The sequence below is a fragment of the Lathyrus oleraceus genome, chromosome 7 (assembly GCF_024323335.1).
Source record: "Lathyrus oleraceus cultivar Zhongwan6 chromosome 7, CAAS_Psat_ZW6_1.0, whole genome shotgun sequence".
In the NCBI taxonomy this organism is placed as follows: domain Eukaryota; kingdom Viridiplantae; phylum Streptophyta; class Magnoliopsida; order Fabales; family Fabaceae; genus Lathyrus; species Lathyrus oleraceus.
Genome location: NC_066585.1, coordinates 229,030,205 through 229,048,420, shown reverse-complemented (window position 1 = coordinate 229,048,420; position 18,216 = coordinate 229,030,205). Strand labels below are relative to the sequence as shown.

General features: G+C 36.6%; 1 protein-coding gene across 1 annotated transcript; it reads left to right on the top strand.

The window, feature by feature from the left end:
* Positions 1-1,451: 1,451 nt before the first annotated feature.
* Positions 1,452-4,143, top strand: LOC127106389 (glucan endo-1,3-beta-glucosidase). Its single transcript, XM_051043686.1, has 3 exons — positions 1,452-2,730; positions 3,303-3,675; positions 3,808-4,143. Exons 1-3 carry the CDS (start codon positions 1,669-1,671, stop codon positions 3,975-3,977), a joined length of 1,605 nt encoding a protein of 534 aa, XP_050899643.1. The 5' UTR covers positions 1,452-1,668; the 3' UTR covers positions 3,978-4,143.
* The last annotated feature ends 14,073 nt before the right edge of the window (positions 4,144-18,216 follow it).

Genomic DNA, 18,216 nt, shown 5'->3' with positions numbered 1-18,216 from the left:
CAAAACACCAAAGACACGTGGAGATCAATCGAAGGCAAGTGAAGCATGCAGAGGTGATGTGTCAGATAGAAGACAATTGTATGTTGAAGACAGTTAGTTTCATAGTATTATAAATAGGGAATCTAGCGTTAGGATTCGGGGTGAAAAAATCATTGTAAACTTCAATACAAACTCAAAGTATCCATAGGCAAGCGAGTAACAAGTCTCTGAAGAAATTGTATTTGCCTACCAACTTTTAATTATGCAAATAAAGTTTTCTTTTCATTTGCATCTACATTTACTTGTTTTTTATTCTCGTTCAAGTTACTAGTTCGACTTAGTCGAAATTACTGTTACGTTTATTTTCAAACTTAATCATTTTTTCAAAGTAGTCAACACAGATACCTGACAACGTTAATACACACGTCTTTTCTCCCAGAAGTCTTGCACAACATGCCCCAGGATTTACTAGTTTGATTATTCAAGCAATAAATGTAAAACCAAGTTATTGTTTACCAAAATCATTGATGAACAGTTGGATACACTAATTAATAACTCTATCAGTATTGAGCCTATAAGAGTCACAAATACCGGTTGAGTATATGTCGTATTGAAAAGTGTTTGTGCTTTTTCTCTTACTGTTGATATGATCGCATATGCTAAGTGTCCATAAGACCAATTGATGGGTCATTTAAGATATATGTTTCCTTGTTTTCCTGTGACTAATTAAAGGGCTTTAAATAGCTTGCTTCTCAATCTATGACCAATAATTTATGGTTGCGTTAACATGTCTTAAATGTTCTATCTACATAATAAAATGTATTAGTCCGCACTAAGATACAATGGTGTCGGGTCAACATGTTTAACTTGGTCCATTTACATTGATCTATCTTTGCCATGCCCCATGGAATACCTTGAAAATGGGGTGGACTCTTCTTAGTTCAAGTTTAGATTCAATCCAATTACGAGACTTATACACGACCTCTCAAATACGAGATTTGTAAAAGTGAGATGTTTTTTTATACAACATACAAGATGTTTTTATGTGAGATTGTATTATCCGGTCTATCTTACATGATACGTGTAAGAGAGATCAAATTATACACAACTATAGTAACAAATACAATGACAAATATAGAGCAAAATATAAGTGAAGAGGATCAGCTGACCATGGGAGCATTTCAATAGCCATCTTAAGATATAGTGCACGCAAGATGGCTCGAAGGAATAATATGCATTTTGAACCACTAATCCATATTCAATGTAACACTTGCTTGAGAATGCAAGTGAAAGAACCTCCTAATTTTTGTTGAGTATAGCAATTTCATGCATTTTAGTAGTTTAACCGATATAAAACGATATTAACAACTAAATAAGGTATTTGTGATCATAATTTTAAAAAGGTTATTGTATTTTTTTAGTGTGTTATAATTAAAAGAAGCCTTAGAGGAGTTCAATTTAATTTTTCAATTTTTGTTTTAGACGCAGAATATCTAATTGAAGACATCCTAACACATAACATCAAACACTCAAACTGAACCCAAACCTTGGAACAGAGTTTTTCTCCAAAGTGGACCCCATTATATGGCGGTGTTTGAACTCTGAAGTTTGATCCAATCAAATTCATACTAACGTTCCCTTCCACATTAAAACTTCTATCATTCCCCGCATCTCACAAACTCACCAAAAATGGCAACCCCATATCGCTTACTTCTTCTCCTTCTCTCAACTTCGAACCTCTTCCTTCAACTTTCCTCCTCCGCCACAACCAACAAAATCGGCGTCAACTACGGCACCATCGCCGACAACCTCCCACCACCCTCCACCGTCGCCTCATTCCTCAAAACCCAAACCACCATCGACCGTATTAAACTCTTCGACGCAAACCCCGACATCCTCCGCGCCTTCGCCAACACCAACATCTCCGTCACCGTAACAGTCGCAAACAGCGACATCCCTTCACTCACAAAACTACCCTCAGCCCAATCATGGATCACAACAAACATCCTGCCTTTCCACCCCGAAACCGCCTTCAACCGTATCGCCGTCGGAAACGAAATCCTCGCAACTTCAGATAAAAACCTCATCGCCCACATTCTCCCCGCCATGAAAGCTCTTCACCAAGCTCTCACACTCTCAAACCTCACTCATATTCAAGTCGTATCCCCTAACTCTCTCGGCATTTTATCTTCCTCGGAACCACCAAGCGCTGGAAGTTTCCGCCGTGGCTACGACCGTGCTATCTTTGCTCCCATTCTGGACTTTCATCGCCAAACGAAATCTCCTTTCATGGTTAACCCGTATCCGTTCTTCGGTTTCTCTCCAAGCAAACCCGAAACGTTGAACTATGCGCTCTTTAAACCAAACGGTGGCGTTTTTGATAAAGCCACTGGAATAAACTATACGAATATGTTTGATGCTCAGATGGATGCGGTTTATTCGGCGATGAAGAAACTTGGTTATGATGACGTGGAACTGGTTGTTGGTGAAACGGGTTGGCCTTCTTTGGGTGACCCGGACCAACCCGGTGTGAGTTTGGAGAATGCGGTTTCTTATAACGGGAATCTTATCAAACACGTTAATTCTGGGAAAGGGACTCCTTTGATGCCTAATAAGACATTTGAAACTTATATTTTCTCATTGTTTAATGAGAATCTTAAGCCCACTATTTCGGAGCGGAATTACGGGTTGTTTAAACCCGATCTTACACCGGTTTACGACGTTGGTGTTTTTATCCAACAACATCAACAGGTAGGTACCTATTCATTTTTTACAATTGTTTATTTATTTAAAAAAATATAGGAGAATCTTTGTGTGATTGTTTAATATTTGATGCATATGCGTATCTACTGTTTTAGAATTAGACTCTTCGTGACAAATTAGTACACGACATGTTTTAATGGAAGTACAACTCAGTCCCTATTTTATTCACATTGATTTTTCGAGAGTTTGCATGTCGGAGAGTTATTGGGGGCTATTTTGGTGATTTCGTTTTCATGTCGATGGTGTCATGTCATGTCTTCTTACCATGCCACTTGCTAGCTTTTGGTTAAAATTTCAAAGGCAATTATAATGTTTGACTATGGAATAGTCCCTGTCACTTTCTTAATTCCTTCATTCATTAATATGAGTACGATTTTTGTGTAGGGTTGGCATTACATGTTAAAATTCTTTGAATAGTAAAATTTCAGAATACATACTCTAAAATGCATTATAATAATTTGAACTGATTCTTATTGTTAGCACTATTATCATTTTTAGTTTGTGACATTGTGAACTAAGATTTCCAGCATTAGCTAATATGTTGATGTAATTAACAACAGGCAACGGGGCCCGCGGCAATGAATCCCGCATCAGGGCCTGAAGCAATGAGGCCTGCATCTGGGCCCATGGCAATGGATCCCGCATCCGGACCTACGGCAATGGGTCCGGCAGGGTCCCCAGAATCGTCTTCTTCAAAGAAGTGGTGCGTGCCGAAGATTAACGCAAGTGAAAAAGCGTTGCAGGCCAACATTGACTATGTTTGCAGCAATGGGATAGATTGTGGGCCGATAAAGAATGGTGGGCCGTGTTTTAAGCCCGATTCTTTGAGATCCCATGCAGCCTATGCCATGAATGCATATTATCAGCAATCTGGTCGCCACAATGCAGACTGTGATTTTGGCAACACCGGAGTCATAACTAACACAGACCCTGGTAAGTTTATTTAGTTTCATTATCAAGAATTTGAGCTTAATTTTGATGAACAAGTTTTACATTATCAACCAAATTTACATTGATTATTGTGAAGGGGAAACAAATGATGAGAATATGGGTGATTTGTGGCAGGTTATGGGACGTGTAAGTATCCATATGCAGCTACAGGATCAGGGCAAAATGTAAAAAAGCCTGATACAGATGGTGGTGGTTCACTCAAATCTGCTACTTCCAACCTCAGATTATATGGCTTCTTATCTCATCTTCAATTTCTTATTTGTCTATGTCTATGCTTTCTATAATTTATTTATCTAATGTTTGTGGTCCTAGTTAAGATTATGGTTAACATATGCGATTTGGAACTACGTGTCTTTTTTGGGTTCCTTTCGCATCAATTTAGCGCAATAGGAAGTGTATTTGTAAAACTAACTAACAAAATACCAACTAGGAATATTGATTTGCAATTAATATGTGAAGTGAATACTATAAAATAGAAAAAAAACGCGTGAGTATTTTTAAAATATCAATATTAATACATATTTTTTATAATGATGTCAAACTTTTCTAATCGCCCATAACGTGTATTTTGGACAGTATCATCATATCATAGAACATATTCATCCTCTAACATGTTCAAAATGTGTCCAGGCATATAGGAGCATATCATAGATGTGAATCATGCACTTGATCATAGTTAATATCCTAAGTTCATAAGAGATCGGTTTAAATTGGTCAAAATACATCTCAAAACTCATTTTGGGGAGTTTAAGAACTGTGAGTCGACTCATGATTGGAGCAAAACTCTCGGGTCTGAACAGGTCGAGTCACAGGTCGACTCAATCCTGGAAAAACTGAATGAGCCGACTCATCCACATGTTGCGTCGACTCATTGCCTATTTTCATTTTGAACCATGTAGCCACGGGTCTGAACAGGTCGAGTCATAGGTCGACTCAACCCTGAAAAAAACCTCGGTTTGAGTCGACTCATCCCCTGTTTGAGTCGACTCATCGCCTGTTTTACTTGAACAATTTTGCCTCGGGTCCATACAGGTCGAGTGACCGCTACTTAGACTTAATTTTCTGCTGTGTAATTTTGCAAAATAATTCTGTTATGTTTGTTAGTTGGTCCATGCATCATATAAATATTTTAGAGTCTCTTCTTCAACAAATAACAAGAAAAGTGAAAGATATACACCAAAGTGCTCATCATCTTCATTCTTTATTGCATTTCTCAATAATCACACATAATAATCTTTGTTGAGCATTGTTCATTGTTGTTGTGATTGTTGGTGTAAGCCTAGAGGCCAACACTTTTGATACTTTTATCGAATTATTTATTAATAATAAAAGGTTTTTTCTTTATTATGTTTGTTTAATAAAGTTCCTAAAATCGATAGTCCATTTAATGTATCAAGTGTGACTTAATCATGAGATCACATTAAACATAAGGACATTATTCTTAAAGTATCTGTAGTCGAGCTTTATTGTGAAGTGGGATAACATCAAAGATTAAGACTATTATGTATATAGACTGATGATCACATCTCATGATCATGGATAAGGAGTTATCAAGTCTTAAACATAGGTATGAATATTAAGAGTAATATTTATACTGGATTGACCCGCTATGAGAATACTATATAGAATGTTATGCAAAGTGTCATAAGTTATTCTCATGGTGATAATGGTGTATACCACCCTTCGACCTGAAACCACTATGGACCCTAGATGTAGAGTCGAGTGCCTTATTGTTGATCAAACGTTGTCCGTAATTGGATGACCATAAAGACAGTTGATGGGTACTCCACGAAGCATGCTAAGGGACATGAGTGACCTAGATGAAATTTGCCCATCCTGCGTAACAGGATAAATGTCTATGGGTCTAATATTGAACTGGACAAGGATGACACGGTATATGCCTTGTGTTTAATATAGACATAAGGGCAAAATGGTAATTGTACACATAAGTATTATCATAGAAGGATTTGTCAGATCACATGACATTTTCGTGTCTTGGGTAGCAGTGATGTGTTGCTAGATACCGCTCACTGTTTATTATGTTAAATACGTGATTTAATATAATTGTCAATGCCGCGAAAACCTACAGGGTCACACACAAAAGGACGGATTGATGAGAGATAGAGTAACTAAGAAATACCATAATGTACGGTGCACTTAAGTGAATTGTAGAACATCAAAAGGTACGGTGTACTTAAGTAGATTACGAAATATGGTAAGGTACCACACGCTTAAGTGATATTGGCATATTATAAGATATGGGTCACATACACTTGAGTGGGCTTTTTAGCTTGCATCCCACACAAGTGGTTCTATAAATAGAACCCTTGTGTAGAAGCATTTGTGCAGTTGCAATTTTGTTTCTCTCTCTCTCTCACTCAAAGCCTTCATTTGTAGCAGCTAGCACTGAGATTGAAGGAATTCGTTCGTGTGGACTGAGTAGAGGCGTTGTCATTGTTCAACGTTCGTGATCGCTCCGTAGATCTGCATCAAAGGTTACAATCGCCACAAGAGGTAACGATTCTATCACTGATCATGCCCATTCGTAAGGATCATTAAAGGAGAAATTTTAAATTCCTATGCGTTTTGGATCGCCCTTCTCCTTCAGTGATAACGTCCAAATAAGATTGGGTTATCTTAGTTTGGGTGGAGGCTTTGTGTGGGTTTTTCATGAATAAAACCATTGAGGTTTTGTCCTCCAAAAATTGGGGTTTTTTGCACTAACCTTTGTTTCGCAAATTCAGCCGAGTGAAAAGTTTGAAGAATGGTGGGTTCGGTCAAATAAGTAACAGTAACCGGAGGATTGTGAAGAAAGCTTAGGGTTCAAGCGACTTGCATTCGAAATCAATCGAGCTGAAGTTTTGGAGAACATGGCGTTCTTGCAATAGGGTAGCTGTAACCGGAGGTTTGTTCGAAGCGCTTGAGGGACTTGGTTCAACTCGAATCAAGGGGAGAGAATAGAATAGGATTTGCAACAACTTTAGGGGTTAATTGGTGGTGATCATTTGTTCTCTTGTATTGACTTTGCAACGTGTTAATAAAAACATCTCAATTCTAGATTTAGAAATGAGAGGAGACGTACCCTAAGCAAGGACGATATGGGAACTGCCTCAACAAATCCGGTCTTGTTCTCTCTATCTCTTAACTCTTTAAATTCTTCATTAATTACATTTTGTGTGAAATTAATAGTAAAATCAATATCGCTTGATTGTTATGCATAGTAACTGTTCAATAAATTGGTGTAATCACTTTGATTGCAACTGAGTAAAATTCTGCACATTCAATTTTAGTGAAATTAAAATTTGGTGTGGAGTGCACGCCAAGTGTTAGATAAAATTAATCTCACACAAATTTAATAATATTTTACTTGATCTCTTATTGTGTTTAAGCATTATTAGAGGTAACAATATCAAGGATTATAGTGGTTAACCGATTGATTTAGATAGTGGTTGATTATCTTTATCTTAGTTATTCCATTCGGTTTCACGCATATCTGATCTTTCCATTAACGGATCGTTTAGACGATTATAATCTAGGGTGTTTCCGCAACTGTTGAAAACATTTTTAAAAAGCGTTAAATTTAAAAAATTGATCTATTTAACCCCTCTTCTAGATCGTTACTATCGTCTAACAAGTGGTATCACGAGCGTCGATTCATCTAGTGCTTCAGATATAACTTTTTAGAAAATGAGTAACGATCCTAAAGGGCATACAATAGGGCGCCTATTTTTACCGGTGAAAACTAGAGTTATTGGAAAGACTGTATGTGTATCCATATCAACTCTATTGATAGGAAAGTATGGAAAGTCATCCAAGATGGTCATATGGAAATAACCATGAACAATGCGGATGGTTTTGTTATGCCTAAACCTGAAGCACAATGGAATGAAGAAGATGAGAAAAAGTACAACTATGATTGGAAAGCCAGAAACATAGTCATCGTTGCCTTAGGTGTTGATGAGTATTATAGGGTTTCCCATAATACTAGTGATAAAGCTATGTGGGACTCATTGCAAATTACCCATGAGGGAACCAATGATGTCAAACTTGCTAGAATCAACACCTTAACTCAAGAATTTGACCTTTTCATATGGAGGATGGTGAAACCATTTCCGATATGCATAAAGTGATTTTATCATCTAATCTATCGGTTAAATGCTCTTGGTAGAACTACCCCTAATGATGTTGCTAATAATAAAATCTTAAGATGTCTTAATAGGGATTGGCTACCAAAGGTCACCGCGATTAAGGAAGCCAATGATCTAAGAACATTGGACATGGCAACATTGTTTGGCAAGCTTCAAGAGCATGAGCAAGAGCTCATGAACCTTGAGAAACATGAGAAGAGTCAAAATAAGGAAAAGAAGGAGATCGCTAAGGACACCGAAAGGAAGTCTTTCGCTTTAAAGAGTTCAAGATATAAGTCATCCACCAATGATACGTGTGAGAGTGAATCAAATGATGACGATAAAGATTTGAATGAAGACATGGGGTTGTTCATAAGGAGGTATAACTGATACCTTAGAAAGAATGAATTCCAAAATTCGGATAAAAAATTTATCAACTATAGAACACAATCAAAACTCCAGAATCAAGAGGAAGGTAAGACAACTTAGTCAAAAGGATCATGCTTTAATTTCGGAAAGGTCGGCCATTATAAGTCGGATTATCCCTTGCTGAAGAAAGACAAAGGAAAAGATAAACGTCACAACAAATCTAGCAAAACTAGAAAAGCATACATTGCACGGGAGAGCGATGGTGAGTCCTCAAGCGATGATAACTCAAGTGATGAAGAAGAAAACGCCAATCTTTGTCTTACAGCTCATCGAAAGAAGAAAAAGAATGCAACTCATTCTAAATATGATCATATTAATAAAATATCTTATTGTGATTTGCAAAATGTATTTAGTACTCTACACAATGAGGTCAAGGAAGCTTTCAAACGCCTAGCCTCAAATAAGAAAAAATTTTGTTATTTAGAAAAAAAGATTTCTGATTCTGAAAAGGAATTAGAAACTCTCAAGAAATCTATGATAGAGGTTACTAAAGGCAAAACTGAAGATGATAAGTGATTTTGGTTTGGATGGTCTGGATGTGAAACCTGTCACATTTGGCAAAGAGAGGTTAGAACTCTTCAAGCCAAATTAGACAAGGCTTTACAACCTAAAGTTACCTTTGCTATTGATCAATCACATTTTAGAAGTAACATGAATAATCCTTATCAAAAATAAACTTATGTGGTAAAGGATCAAGTTAGAAAAAGCAACTCTCATCCTAACTTAAATTGTCTATATTGTTGCAAAAGGGGACATACTATTGCTAAATGTCGATTTAGGAGATTTCTAGTCCCTAAAGGCATTTTTCAATGGTTGCCCAAATGCAACCAAAGTTTCACTCACCCACTAGGACCCAATGAAAATTGGATACCTCACTCCCTTGTTTAAATTTGTAGGTGGAATGTCTTGAGGATACGGAGAGAACATGGGTTCTCAATAGTGGATGCTCAAGACACATGACGGGTGGCACTTCCTTGTTCTTTGACTTTATGGCTAAGAAGAAAGCGTTTGTAACCTATGGTGATAATAACAAGGGAGCTATACTCGGAAAAGGTAGTGTAGATAATCCCTCCTCTACTACTATCTCAGACGTCCTTTTAGTTAAAGGCCTTAAGCAAAATCTCATTAGTATTAGCCAATTATGTGACAAAGGATACAAAGTATCATTTTCAAAAGATTGTTGCATGATTGAACATAATGATAATAAGAATGATGTGCTTAAGGGATGGAGGGAAAATAATGTATACATGCTGAACTTAAATGAAGTATCTTTGACTAGCGCTAAATGTCTCGTCTCCATGAGTGAAGACTTGTGGCTTTGGCATAGGCGATTAGCGCATGTCAACTTTGACTTGCTAAATAAAGTTGTCGCAAAAGATCTAGTAGTTGGTCTTCCCAAAATCAAATTTTCAAAAGATAACTTATGTGATGCGTGCCAAATGGGAAAGCAAACAAGGATCTCGTTTAAATCTAAAAATATTGTTTCCACAACGAGACACCTTGAAATTCTCCATATAGACCTATTTGGGCCATCTAGAATCAAAAGTCTAGGTGGAAACTACTATGGTTTCGTTATAGTAGATGACTACTCTAGATTTTGTTGGACTATATTCTTAGCAAGTAAAAGTGACACTTTTTCTGCTTTTGAAAAGTTTTCCAAGATGTCTCAAAACAAATTGAACACTAGCATAGTTACTATTCTAAGTGATCACAGAGGTGAATTTGAAAACCATCTCTTTGAGGAATTTTATGAAACAAACGGCATTGATCATAATTTTTATGCTCCAAGAACTCTACAACAAAATGGAGTAGTGGAACATAAAAATAGAATTTTAGAAGAGCTTGGAAGGACTATGATCAATGAAAACAGCCTTCCTAAATATTTTTGGGTCGATGCCATAAATATGGCTTGTTATGTATTGAATATAATACTCATTCGTCCTATTCTAAATAAAACTCCGTCTGAATTGCTAAAAGGAAGGAAGCCAAATGTTTCACATCTTCATATATTCGGATGAAAGTACTTTGTATTAAATAATGGTAAAGAAAACCTTGGTAAATTTGACTCAAAAACCAATAAAGGTATCTTTCTCGGATACTCTCATTCTAGTAAAGCATATAGAGTATACAACAAAAGGTTACTTATTGTTGAAGAATCCGTGCATGTTTCCTTTGATGAATCTTATCCGAAAACTCCCAGAGAAGGTATTATTGTTGATGGTGCAGGTGTTCCTTCGGAAGACATAATAAAAGATCAAGAAGAAAAGTGTGTTGAACCCCATCCGAAAAAAGCTGAGGAGGAGTCGGATCAAATCTCTAAAAAGAAAAAGGAGGACCATTCGATTAATAACAATGATCTTCCTTTGGAATGGAAGTCTTCTAAGGATCATCCCATTGATAATATTCTAGGAGATATCACAAAGGGAGTTACCACACGGTCAAAGATAAATAACTTTTGTTATCATTTCGCTTTCGTCTCTCAAAATGAGCCTAACTCCAAAGACGCATTACTCGATGAACATTGGTTTTTAGCGATGCAAGAGGAACTTAATCAATTCAAAAGAAATGAGGTGTGGGATCTTGTTCCCCATCCGCGAGACCGTCGAGTAACCAGCACTAAATGGGTGTTTAGGAACAAGTTAGACGAAAACGGAGTTATAACTCGCAACAAGGCGCGCCTTGTTACTCAAGGGTATAACCAAGAGGAAGGCATCGACTATGAGGAAACTTATGCTCCGGTTGCCCGAATCGAGGGTATACGCCTTTTGCTTGCCTATGCTTGTCCTCAAATTTTCAAATTATTTCAAATGGATGTTAAGAGCGCTTTCCTAAACGGTCACATTAATGAAGAGGTCTATGTATCTCAACCTCCCGGTTTTGAAAACTATGAGCATCCTAACTATGTTTATAAGCTTAAACGTGCTTTGTACGGTCTCAAACAAGCCCTTAGGCCATGGTATGAGCTTCTTAGAAAATTTCTACTAGAACAAGAATTCTCAAGAGGGAAGGTTAATACAACCCTTTTTATTAAGAGTCAAGGAAAACACTCTATTTTAGTTCAAGTTTGTGTAGATGATATTATTTTTGGATCTACTAACATAAATTTAGTCAAGGAATTCTCTAAGTTAATGCAAGGAGAATTTGAAATGAGCATGATGGGGGAGCTAAATTACTTCCTAGGAATTCAAATCAAGCAACTTGAAGAAGGGACTTTTGTGAGCCAAACGAAGTATTGTAATGAGTTACTCAAGTGCTTCAACATGGCAAACTCTAAGGTAATCGACACTCAAATGCCTATTGTTGTAAATATGGATCAGGATGAAAATAGTAAGGCCATAGATATAAAAAGGTATAAAGGTATGATCGGATCTCTCCTCTATCTTATCGCATCTCGACCAGACATTATGTTTAGTGTATGTATGTGTGCTAGGTATCAATCATGTCCCAAAGAATCACATTTAAAAGTCGTCAAGCGCATACTTAGATACCTCTATGGTACTTCAAAGTATGGACTTTGGTTTTCTAAGGGAAGTGATTGCTCTTTGGTTGGCTACCCTGATTCCGACTTTGCCGGTTGCAAATAGGATAGGAACAGCACTAGTGGCACTTGTCATTTTTATTCAAATTCCTTAGTGAGTTGGCACAATAAAAAGCAAGTTTCATTTGCTTTGTCAATAGCCAAGGCGGAATACGTTGTTGTGGGTAATTGCTACGCTCAAATTATGTGGCTCAAACAACAATTACTTGACTTCAATGTTCAACTTGAACATATTCCTATTTTTTGTGACAATACAAGCGCCATCAATTTAACCAAAAATCCTATACTACATTCGTGCACTAAACATATTAAAATTCGGCATCACTTCCTTAGGGATCATGTTGAGAAAGGTGATGTTGTCTTCGAGCATGTTGATAGCAAAAATCAACTTGCCGATATCTTCATAAAACCACTTGCGACAAAGCCTTTCTTCCACATCCATAGAGAAATTGGTGTTCTCGATATCTTGGATCACGTTTAAATACATATATTATGCTTGTCTATTCCTTGATTTATAAGTGCGGCTATGTGAGGGCACTCGTCGTGTATCACCATTGGAGGTAATATCGTTCATATCCATTTGGCCTATATTGATCAACTATGTATGTATATACTTGATCTATGTAACTCTTGATGTCATTTGATGGCTTGATCTAAGTTTGATCAACTTCTATGTTTGAATTATACTTGAACTTGCTTAGATATCATATTTACTGTATTTAGTCATTTGTCTTAAAGTTTATGCTAAACAAATGTGGAAATGTTATTTACTTATTTCTTTTTACTCTGTGTAATATGTATGTCTATACTTCTTCTATTGATTTCATATTATGTGCATGGTTGTTGATGTCTATATGTTGTAAAGTCGTTGACTAAGTGCTTCTGAATATCTTTATTTCATGTTGATCGTTTCATTGTTTCTTTTTTCTGTTGTCAAAGGGGGAGAAGCAATGGAAACAAACATAATAGTTGATTTAGCAGAAGGATAATAGCAGAATGTTTGAATACATGCATAAAATCAGGGGGAGGATGTCTATCAAAGTACACGATTGTGCCACGGTTTTCCATCATCAAAAAGGGGGAGTATGTGAGGGCAAATATGCCTAGTCCTTATTTTAATGATGTCAAACCTTTCTAATCGCCCATAATGTGTACTTTGGACAGTATCATCATATCATAGAATGCATTCATCCTCTAACATGTTCAAAATATAGGTTCAACGTGTCCAGGCATATAGAAGCATATCATAGATGTGAATCATGCACTTGATCATAGTTAATATCCTAGGTTCATAAGAGATCGGTTTAAATTGGTCAAAATACATCTCAAAACTCATATTTGGGAGTTTAAGAACTGCGAGTCGACTCATGACTCGGAGCAAAACTCTCGGGTTTGAACAGGCCGAGTCACAGGTCGACTCAATCTAGGGAAAACTGAATGAGTCGACTCATCCACTTGCGTCGACTCGTTGCCTATTTTCATTTGAACCATGTAGTCACGGGTCTGAACAAGTTGAGTCATAGGTCGACTCAACCCTGGAAAAAAACTATATTTGAGTCGACTCATCGCCTGTTTTACTTTAATAATTTTGCCTCTGGTCATACATGTCGAGTGACCTGTATGAACAGGTTAAGGTGGCCGCTACTAAGACTTAATTTTCTACTGTGTAATTTTGCAAAATAATTTTGTTATGTCTGTTAGTTGGTCCATGCATCATATAAATATTCTAGAGTCTCTTCTTCAACAAATAACAAGAAAAGTAAAAGACATACACCAAAGTGCTCATCATCTTCATTCTTCATTGCATTTCTCAACAATCACACATACTAATCTTTGTTGAGCATTATGCATTGATGTTGTGATAACATCCAAATAAGATTGGGTTATATTAGTTTGTGTTGAGGCTTTGTGTGGGTTTTACTTGAATAAAACCATTGGGATTTTGTCCTCCAAGAATTGGGGGTTTTTGCACTAACCTTTGCTTCGTAGATTCAGCCGAGTGAAAAGTTTAAAGAAAGGTGGGTTCGGTCAAACAAGTAACGATAACCGGAGGATTGTGAAGAAAGCTTAGGGTTCAAGAGACTTGCGTTTGAAATCAGTCGAGCTAAAGTTTTGTAGAACATGGCATTCTTGCAATAAGGTACATGTAACTAGAGGTTTGTTCGAAGCGCTTGAGGGACTTGGTTCAACTCAAATCAAGGGGAGAGAATAGAATAGGATTTGCAACAACTCTAGGGGTTGATTGGTGGTGATAATTTGTTTTCTTGTATTGACTCTGCAACGTCTTAATAAAAACATCTCAATTCTAGATTTAGAATTGAGGACAAACGAGGACGATAGGGGAACTGCCTCAACAAATTCGATCTTGTTCTCTCTATCTCTTAACTCTTTAAATTCTACATTAATTTAGTTTTATGTGAAATTAATAGTAAAATCAATATTGATTTATTGTTGTGCATAATAACTGTTCGATAAATTGGTGCAATCACTTTGATTACAACTGAGTAAAATTGTGCACATTCAATTTGAGTGAAATTGAAATTTGGTGTGGAGTGCACACCAAGTGTTCGATAAAATTAATGTCACACAAATTTAGTAATATTTTACTTGATCTCTTATTGTGTTTAAGCATTATTAGAGGTAACGATATCAAGGATTATAGTGGTTAATCGATTGATTTAGATAGTGGTTGATTATCTGTATCTTAGTTATTCCATTCGGCTTCACGCATATCCGATATTTCCATTAACAAATTGTTTAGACGATTATAATCTAGGGTGCTTCCATAATCGTTGAAAACATTTTTAAAAAGCGCTAAATTTCAAAAATTGATCTATTCAACCCCCCTTCTAGATCAGTACTATAGTCTAACAAAAACTAAGAAATATATGTGAGTGTGAGGTTTAAAGTTTAGAAAAATATATACGTGAGTATTCTTTGAAATAATTGGGGACTATTAGTTAGATTTTATACTAGAGGTTCAGGCTTTAAAAGCCTCTAGAATCTTCTCGGAGAAAGTTGACTCAAAAGATAAACATTAGGGGATTTTGTAAATCTTACGATCTATAGGATTTGACTGGTCTAATGTGCTTCTAAGGTGTTTTCACCGTGGTTTATGTCACTTTATTAGAATTGGTGATCCAATTTCATGTAGGTTAGGGTAACAAATGTCCTCTAAGCCTTAGTTAGTTTGATTGGGCTATGGCTTGTCTTTGATCTCTTAACAAGGTTGCACCAAACTAATGCATGTAGGCATGACTACCCTCACGTACAAGTTAAATATAATCGTCAACGAGTTGTTAGCTATAATTCATAGTTTTGTAGAAACTTTGTATTCGATTGTGTCGAAGTAGTTAGTCGAATGAGTAGGAATCAGTTGTATTCGATAGATTCGAATACATCATATTGATGTTATGTCGAAGTGTAACTTATAGTTATATATATTTTTATATGTTTTGGACATGGAATTTAGTTACCTATATAAATGGAATGGTATGATGTAAATAACAACCCCTTTCAATTTTCATTTTTACAAATTCAGTTTAGTTTTTCTCTGTTTTCTCTCTTCTTCTTCTCCTTCTCTCGTCTTTCTTAAAAATCCTTTTGTTCCAACAAATTGGTGTCAAGGAGTCGGGTTATGATTTAGAGAGAATCTATAATTGAAATGGAAACATAACATCAACACGATTTCCAGCGAATCTACCGATTTTCAATGGGGATAACTATGAATGATGGGTTGTGCAGATGAATGTCATCTTCAGATTTCAAGATGTGTGTGAAATCGTGAATGATGGAGTACCGACATTAGAAGCGAATGCAAATGATATTCAGAAAGATGTGCACAAGGATCAAAGGAAGAAAGATGGAAAAGCTATTTTCTTGATCCAGCAGTATGTATCCTAACATGTTCGAGAAGACAATTGAAAAAGAAATGGCCAAAGGAGCGTGGGACAAGTTGAAGAACTTATACAGCAGAGATGAAAAATTGAAAATGGTGAAGTTGCAGACGTTGAGAAAGCAATTCGAGATGACTCAGATAAAGCAAGATGAATCAGTCTTGGATCACCTTTCACATGAGGTGTTGTTAACAAACCAAATGAAGGTGTCTGGTGAATCAGTCAATGATTTGTAGAAGATTGAGAAAGTGTTGAGATCTTTGAGTGCAAATTTGATTACATTATAGTGTCAATTGAAGAGTCCAAGAACCTAGATGAGATGAAGTTAGAAGAACTTCAAGCTTCATTAGGGGCTCATGAGATGATGTTGGAGTAGAGAAACTCGGAAAGGGAGAAGGTGGTTGAACAATCACTACTAAAATGTTTCATCAAGAAACCTAGGAAAGATAAGGCGAAGAAGAAGTGAAAGAATCTTGCTAATGATGAGAATTCAAGCAAGAGTTCAAATAATCACTCTAATTAGACCAAGAAAGACATGTGCAATAAGCATTACGGAAAGAAAGTTGAGATGAAGGAGGTGCAGTGTTACAACTTTGAAGGATTTGGCCATTATGCTCGAGATTGTTGAATAAAGAAGGAAGCGCGGGCGAAAGATAGCGATGAAGTGCAATACACACATGTTAAAGATAATGATTCTGATGATGTGCTGCCCATGACCAACACTCAGTCAAACACTGAGCAAACCAACATGTGGTACCTAGACTCTGGATGCAATAGCCATATGACTGGTAATAAAAATTGGTTCACCAAGCTAGATGAATCAGTTGAGAAAGTGATAAAGTTTGTGTTGGTGTAAGCCCTAGAGGCCAATACTTTTGGTACTTGTATCGAATTATTTATTAATAATAAAAGGATTTTTCTTTATTATGTTTATTTAATAAAGTCCCTAGAATAGCTAGTCCGTTTAATGTATCAAGTGTGGCTTAATCATGAGATCCCATTAAACATAAGGACAATATTCTTAAATTATCCGTAGCCGAGCTTTATTGTGAAGTGGGATAATATTAAAGCATTAAGACTATTATGTATATAGACTGATGATCACATCTCATGGATCATGGATAAGGAGTTATCAAGTCTTAAACATAAGTATGAATATTGAGAGTAATATTTATACTGGATTGACCCACTATGAGAATACTATATAGAATGTTATGCTAAGTGTCATAAGTTATTCTCATGGTGATAATGGTGTATACCACCCTTTGACCTAAAACTACTATGTACCCTAGATGTAGAGTCGAGTGCCTTATTGCTGATCAAATATTGTCCGTAACTGGATGACCATAAAGACAGTTGATGGGTACTCCACGAAGCATGCTGAGGGACATGAGTGACCTAGATGGAATTTTCCCATCCTACGTAACAGGATAAATGTCTATGGGCCCAATATTGAACTGGACAAGGATGACACGATTTATGCCTTGTGTTCAATATAGACATAAGGGCAAAAGGCTAATTGTACACATAAGTATTATCACAAAAGGATTTGTCAGATCACATGACATTTTCGTGTCTTGGGTAGCAGTGGTGTGTTGCTAGATACCGCTCACTATTTATTATGTTAAATATGTGATTTAATATAATTGCCAATGTCGTGAAAACCTACAGGGTCACACACAAAAGGACGGATTGATGAGAGGTAGAGTAACTAAAGGATAAGGTGCGATGCACTTAAGTGAATTATAGAACATCGTAAGGTACGGTGTACTTAAGTAGAATATGAAATATGGTAAGGTACCACACGCTTAAGTGATTTTGGCATATTATAAGATATGGGCCACATACACTTAAGTGGGCTTTTTAGCTTGCAACCCATACAAGTGGTTCTCTAAATAGAACCCTTGTGCAGTTTCAATTTCGTTTCTCTCTCTCTCTCCCTCTCACTCAAATCCTTCATTTGTAGCAGCTAGCACTGAGATTGAAGGAATGTGTTCGTGTGGACTGAGTAGAGGCGTTGTCACCATTCAACGCTCGTGATCGCTCCGTAGATCTGCATCAAAGGTTTCAATCACCACAAGAGGTAACGATTCTATCACTGATCATGTCCATTCGTAGGGATCATTAAAGGAGTTTTTTTTTTAAATTCCGTTGCATTTTGGATCGCTTTTCTCCTTCAGTGGTATCAGAGCCACTTATGAAACCATGCATCTGATAGTTGTTTATTTTCTGTATTTTCTGTATTAATATGATCAAAAGACAGAATGAATCAAAGAATAAACGAGTAATTAAATTTGGCATCATGTGTGTACGATTTGGATGATTTAATGTTGACTATGCTTCGGAATCCGATGTTAGTATGGTGAAGCAGCGATACATCGATCGTCCATAGGTTACGCAATTGAGATCGATCAAGTCATATATATGATATACTATTTCTGTTTCGTTCATTCAAACAATTAATGATTGTTTTCCTTTGAGCGATCAATAGTCATTTGCTTCTTGATCCGACATTAGTATGGTGGAGGAGTGA